The sequence below is a fragment of the Tachypleus tridentatus genome, chromosome 1, assembly GCF_004210375.1.
Source record: "Tachypleus tridentatus isolate NWPU-2018 chromosome 1, ASM421037v1, whole genome shotgun sequence".
In the NCBI taxonomy this organism is placed as follows: Eukaryota; Metazoa; Arthropoda; class Merostomata; order Xiphosura; family Limulidae; genus Tachypleus; species Tachypleus tridentatus.
Window position 1 is genome coordinate 127,826,766 of NC_134825.1, and position 6,974 is coordinate 127,833,739.

A 6,974-nucleotide genomic window follows, 5' to 3' on the forward strand; every position below is an offset into this window, starting at 1 on the left:
CCAACCTAATCAATTTGCAACTCCAGTAACAATGGCTGGTAGCATCCAATGTAAACATAAATATTGTGTATGTATTTAGATCAGAAGAAGTAAGGGTGTAGAAGCCAGTTTCCCTATCTGAAAATATGTAGCGGTTCCAATAAATATTCACCAGAACAATGTATGAAATCCAAAATACGACAATCCAAGCACTGTCGTTCGGGAGCAATTTCAGATAGTTTCTGAAAAGCTTCATAATTTGAGTGTATGAAGGGCATTGCTTTATTTCATCTATATGCCATTGCAAGCATTATTATGGTACGTCCTTTAATCGGTGCTCCTGCAGCTATGCTTAGAAAACCTTTCAGGCGATCCTCAAGTGAACTTCATACACAAGCTCGTAGTTGTACTTGTGTCTCTTTACGACACTAATTATTGATGAATGAGCAGTTTGGTTGCCAGATTACTGAGCCCTGCATCATCATATTTCTTTTCAATGATGTACAGGAAGTTACAGAATAAACACGACCTGATTCAATTGACCTTTGTGCTTTCACACCATTTCTGATGCTTTTTTATACAAAGTTTTATAAAACAGACAAATAATATCCTAAATATTCAAGACCCTCGTAATTTTCAATTTTTGATTGAATATCTAACATACAGTAAGCATTTTTCACTGAAACAATGATGGTTGGTACATAAACAAAAGCTTCATTAGCGATTGTGATCTGATTCTTAATCACTATGTTTACGCCTGTCTAAAAGCCTAATTCCTGGCAGGTAGTGTAATTTTGCAAAATGATTTTCCCATAGGAAATTTTGCCTTCTGCTTTGAGTTGTTTTATAAGGGTGTAAGAGAAACTGTGTCCCTTTGGATACTGGCATAAAATTAGGGACAGAAACAGAGGAGTGCCATAATGGAACTAATTTTCTTCTGTGTCAGGACTTTTGATTTTGGTAGCTCAGCAGTAACTCTCTTTGGCTGCACACTTATCTCACTGATGTAGTTTGATACTCCATCTCCACTTTTCCTGTCTGTGAATATTGTCTTACCCTAGAATTGTCAAGATACACAGATGAAAAATGTTGGGGAAAAGAACAACTTATTTTTTCTCTGTGACCATCTCATGGAGAAATAGGGATGTCTTTTGTTTTTCAGTTTAAAATAAAATATTTCAATATTTCATGAATTAGATGGCTCAAGTTTATGATAACTTAAGCATTTCTTTTCGGTTACTTTATAGACAAAATAACTTGCTTGGTTGCCTTTACTACTTCTTTGTTCACGCCATACTCTAGATTCTGTCAAAAACATCACAGTGAGCTCAACACAAAGGTTGAAAGAGGTATTACAATTCTTTTTCCTGACAAAAACGAATTTTAGGATATAATATTTCTTCAATAATAGATTAACAAACAAAAATATTAACTATCAAAAACTACTTACTTTATTCAGCGGTCGCTTTATCATATATGTATGTTTTATAAGTACTCTTGCATGCAATTAACATAATCATTAACAAACAGATACAAACAATAATGTGAAATAAATTTGTATTCTCAAGACGGCTGGTATGGGTGGTAAAACTATATTTAAAATAATTGTTTGTTTATTTGTTTCTTTTGAATTTCGCGCAAAGCTACTCAAAGGCTATCTGCGCTAGCCGTCCCTAATTTGACAGTGTAAGACTAGATGGAAGGCAGCTAGTCATCACCACCCACCGCCAACTCTTGGGCTTCTCTTTTACCAACGAATAGTGGAATTAACCGTCACATTGTAACGCCCCCACAGCAAAAAGGGAGAGCATGTTTGGTGCGACGGCGATTCGAACCCGCGATCCTCAGATTACGAGTCGAACGCCTTAACCCACCTGGCCATGCCGGGCCCATTTAAAATAAAGTACAGAACAACGTTTTGACCTTCTTATGTTATATTTAACAAAGTGAGTTTCTCGTCATCATGAAACAAATTTATTGTTAAAATCAGGGGGAAAATATAATATAATTTTTTTTTATCAGACAAATTCTCTTGATTGCTAAAAAGTTGATGCCATATTTTTGTCTCTAACAGCAATTTAACAATTTGTTTGTTATTTGTGTTGCAAAATATTATATATATAATTTAGTTAGAAGATTCAATCTAAATCAAATGCGACATCTATGAGATTTATTTAAAATAGAGTAAGGGGAAATGTCGGAAGCGTTGGAAACTTTGTCTGTTGCATGGAATGTAATTTCTAAAGCTTTTAGGCCCGCGTTGGATTCTGGAAGTAATGATGAGTATTTACCATCGTATGAAGACCTGAAGGCTTCTGTAGAACTTCTTCATCAGCATGGTATAGCTCATATTGTAGAAGAATGGTTTTTCGAGACACTACAACAAGATTTAAGAGAAATAATTGTTCCGAGGTTTTGGAGTCATTTTGACTTTAAAACTGTAGATGCTAGTGGAAATCCTGACACATTTTTTGGTTCAAAATATTTTCTTGTTCTTCTTCATGCAGTAAAAGAACTTCATTCTTCATTCCAGTTGTACATTCCGTGTGTTTCCCAACTTCAGTGTTTACATGAAGATCTGCAAGCAGAAGAGGATACTCTTCCAACTGAAACACGGAAATTTCTACAAGGTTCAGACCTTTCATTAGCTAGTCGTGTTCATCTTGTGCTTAAAGCCCTACTTTTAGCAAAACTTCCTCAGCAATTTAGTAACAATCTTATTGATTTCTACAGTAGAGCTTTTAAAGCTTTCCAAATCAAACAGCCTTTAGAGAAATGTGAGGAGGAAGATTTAGATGACCAGTTAGAATGTTCAGCTTGTGAAAATGATAATGAAAACTGTTGCTGTGTTGAGGTATTAAATACTTTTCAGGAAGTCAACCAACATTTGAAAGAGTTAAATATTTTGGAAGCAGTAGCAGGAGATGCTGTTACCACTGTAGCGTATCGGCACATTAAGGATTATGTTCAGAAAACTTGTAAAGGAAACTATGAGAACTCTTATTTGCCCCAGTTGGAAAGATGGCTTGATGGAGCTTTATTGATGTGGATGCAATCTGTGTACAGTGAAAGCAATGCAGAATATGTTGTTTTAATATGTAATATCAAAGAACAGATGAATCACTTCCTGTATGAAACATACACAACAGTTCGAACAGAAGAATTATTTAGTATCATTATAGAGTTTCCTGAATCGCAAGCAGCTTTGGAAGACTTAAAAGTTTGTTTAGAAAAGACTAACTTAAGACAAAACCTAATAACTTCATTAAAAAATTCCCTTGAAAGACGACTGTTACACCCAGGAGTTAACACAGCTGATATTCTCACAGCATATATTTCTGCAATTAAGGCTTTAAGGATACTTGACCCTACAGGTGTTATTCTTCAACTTGTTTGTGAACCAGTTCGTAAATATCTCCGACTCAGGGAAGACACTGTACGATGCATAGTCTCTAGCTTGACAGATGATGGTTGTGGAGAACTAGCCTCTGAGTTAATGAAAGGTGCTCCATTGCTGCTCGATGATAATTATCAAGCTGATGAAGAGAGTGTAAATTGGGAATCTTGGCAACCTGATCCAAGTGATGCAGATCCTACTAAGACTACACAAAGTCATAGATCTCACGACATTATTAGTATGCTTGTCAGCATTTATGGAAGTAAAGACCTCTTTGTAAAGGAGTATTGTGTTCTGTTAGCTGATCGTCTTCTCTCAACCTTTTGCTATGACACTGTGAGAGAGATCCGTTATCTTGAACTCTTAAAACTCAGATTTGGAGAATCACAGCTTCATCAGTGTGAAGTGATGCTTAAAGATGTAGCAGACTCCAAGCGAATCAATGCTCATGTGAATTCAGAAAAAATGGTAGCTGATTTCAGAGTAGGAGAGTTTCCACTAAATGCTATGATACTTTCAGCCCAGTTTTGGCCTACGTTGCGTGAAGAACACTTACAGTTACCAGAGATAGTTGAGAAAGCATTAGACTCTTATAAAAAGGCATTTGAAGCTTTGAAAGGTAACCGAACTCTCTGTTGGAAAGGTCATTTGGGATTGGTGAACTTGGATCTACAATTGAAAGACCGAACACTGAATTTTTCTGTTTCACCAATACATGCCACTATTATATGGCACTTCCAGGAGAAAGCTCGTTGGAGTCTGGAGGCACTCAGTGGAGTTACTCGAGTGCCTACCTCTGCTCTTCGAAGAAAAATTGCCTACTGGCAAACCCTTGGCATTTTACGAGAAGAAGCTACAGATGTTTTTGTTCTAGAAGAAGAGGAACCACAAAGGCAGTCCCTTGATGGATCAGTATTACCTGATGAAGAAGAAGAAAATGGGTCTGTCATGGCCTCTTCACAAGATCAGAGAGAGGAAGAACTTCAGGTGTTTTGGTCATTTATTGTAGGCATGCTAACTAATCTTGGCTCCTTACCAATAGAGAGGATTCACAGTATGTTACGAATGTTTGCCATGCAAGGTTCAGGAACCACTGGTTGTAGTATTCATGAACTACGGCAGTTTTTGGACAGAAAGGTTCATGAACAAAAACTTGTGTATTCAGGTGGTTATTATAGACTTCCTAGGGTATAACTTGTTACATTTTGACATCTGAATATTAACTACTATGAAAGATAAACAGATGTAAGATGTTTATAATCTAATAAGTTAAACTTATTCAGAGTTAATCATGTGTTTCAAATTTAGTTATTGTATTTTAATCTCCATGTAGATAAGTTTTTAAATAAATCTTTTACAGAATATTATAGTTTCCTGTATTGTTTTATTGTGTTTTAATAACTGTCTCTTTGTCAAGTGTTTGTTAATACACTTTGAAGGAAACCTGTTACCTTGAATGTCTAAAACTCTAGACAATCAATTTTATGAGAAACTGAAGATTGAACTGTTTTATTATTTCTTCAAAGAATCTTTTGTTAGGTCTTTAATATTTTATTATTCAGTAAGTTTATTATTATATTTGTATTACCCGTGTTGTGTATGTTCATATAATATATACATATGAGAGAGATAAACATTAGTGAAGTGTTTTTATTGTTTTAAAACTGTTCTTACTGTAAAGTACTTCATTAGAAGGCCAAGTAAGGTTTCTCAAACTATATACATGCTTGTATTATTTATTTAATTTATTGTTTCTTTTGTGAAGGTTAATAACATCTTATTCCTTTTGATATATGATGCATGTACATTTCGAGCTGTAGATGGTAACTTTGTAACCTTCAGTGGTTTGTGATGTTAAGTACAAGGAGCTATTGTATATGACTGAACCAGTTACTTGGAAGCTTGTTTTTTCATCATTGTTATTCCTAAACTGATAGAATAGTTTTCATTTTGAAGATAAATATTTAAAAGACTGCTGTCTTTATGGGTTATTTTTTTGTGATTGACAAACTATTACACAAAATATAGGAGATGTAAAGTATGTTTTATATTTATTTTAATCAATATCTAGCATAGGGATTCTAATTTTTAATAGTCAGTATTAAATAAATAGGTGTAAAAAATAAGTTTAAAGTACAAATTAAAGCTTTTGTTAAGCCTTGAAGAGATGCCTCTTGTCAAAGCTTGACATTACTTTTCAATATTGCATGCCTATGCTGTACATACAGTATTCAAACTACCTTTAATCTGAAACGTAGTGCTTGGAAGACTACTGTAATAATTTAAAACTATAAGTGACAGCTATCAGGATTTTCATACTTTAATTACTTGTATTTCAATGATAAATATTCAACACTCGTATGTTTGTTTAACAGTGTTCTTAAAAGAATAGCAATCACACAATCAGTTTTTTTCTTTTTAGATCTCTTAGTATCATATTTCTTGCCTAATGATGTAAATGTTTTTTAATTAGATGCTAAAATAATTTGTAGTCCAACCTAATAATGATACAGTTCAATGGGAAACTTTAATATCAATGATATATCTTTCTATGCACGTAATGTAATAAAATTATATTTTTGTTTTTAAACTGTTGTATAGGAATCATAGAAATTAAAGCCATATATATTGTATTTTAAGATGGGAAACGTGCATTTGAACCTACAATATTGACATATATTTAAGTTTTTCCATAAATAACATATTCAAGTTTTATTAAGTGGTCAGTGGACTCATTAATCTAAGCTGTCCCATACATATATACACAATATCAGAAAAATTCATAACCAAGTTATACAGTAAGTAGTATTTTTGAAATTATACACTAATTAAAGTATATACAGTCATGTGGAAATGTTAGGACATCATATGAAAGCCTGTGTATTTTTGTAACAGTTTTGGATATATAGATATTTAATCTCAATTTTAACAATACTGAGAGATTATAGGAATATAACTAAACAATTAAAACTGAAGAAAGGACTTTTCAAGATCTTCTGTAAATGTAATTCTACAAAAATGCATATTTTAACTGAGGAAAAAGTTAAGATACCCCCACATTTATTCCCACTTAAAATGGCCCAACTCACACACAGGTGTATCACACCAGGTGCACACGATTAGATGATCATTACTCAGCATTTTGAATGAGGCTTGCCCTATTTAAACCTCAGACATTTAGTTTGGTGTGCTCCTGACTGTTGAAGTGAGAGTGAGTGCCATGGTGAGAGCAAAAGAGCTGTCTGAGGCCTTCAGAAAGAAATTTGTAGCAGCTTATGAGTCTGGTAATGGATTTAAAAAGATTTTGAAATTAGCCATTCCACTGTCCAGAAAACAGTTAACAAGTGGAGGGCTTTCAAAACAACTGCCAACATGTCCAGGTCTGGTTGTCCAAGCAAGTTCACCCCAAGAGCAGACTGCAAGATGCTAAAAGAAGTATCCAAACACCCTAACATGTGTTAGGGTGAAGAAATCATGGGACCTACAGCAGGCTCTGGCTACTGTTGATGTGAAAGTGCATGCCTCTACAATCAGAATGAGACTGCACAAGTTTAACTTGCATGGGAGCTGTGCAAGAGAAACATCAAGGCCAGACTGA

The 6,974-nt window shown here is 34.3% G+C and overlaps 1 protein-coding gene across 1 annotated transcript; it reads left to right on the forward strand.

Annotated features, from left to right (window-relative positions):
* The first annotated feature begins 2,144 nt into the window (after positions 1 to 2,144).
* On the forward strand, positions 2,145 to 4,740 carry mr (anaphase promoting complex subunit morula). The gene has a single exon (XM_076450679.1). It carries the CDS (start codon positions 2,174 to 2,176, stop codon positions 4,568 to 4,570), a length of 2,397 nt encoding a protein of 798 aa, XP_076306794.1. The 5' UTR covers positions 2,145 to 2,173; the 3' UTR covers positions 4,571 to 4,740.
* The last annotated feature ends 2,234 nt before the right edge of the window (positions 4,741 to 6,974 follow it).

What these genes read in the sequence shown, in the direction of transcription:
- mr (XM_076450679.1), top strand. Translation starts at nt 2,174, where the DNA reads ATGTCGGAAGCGTTGGAAACTTTGTCTGTTGCATGGAATGTAATTTCT.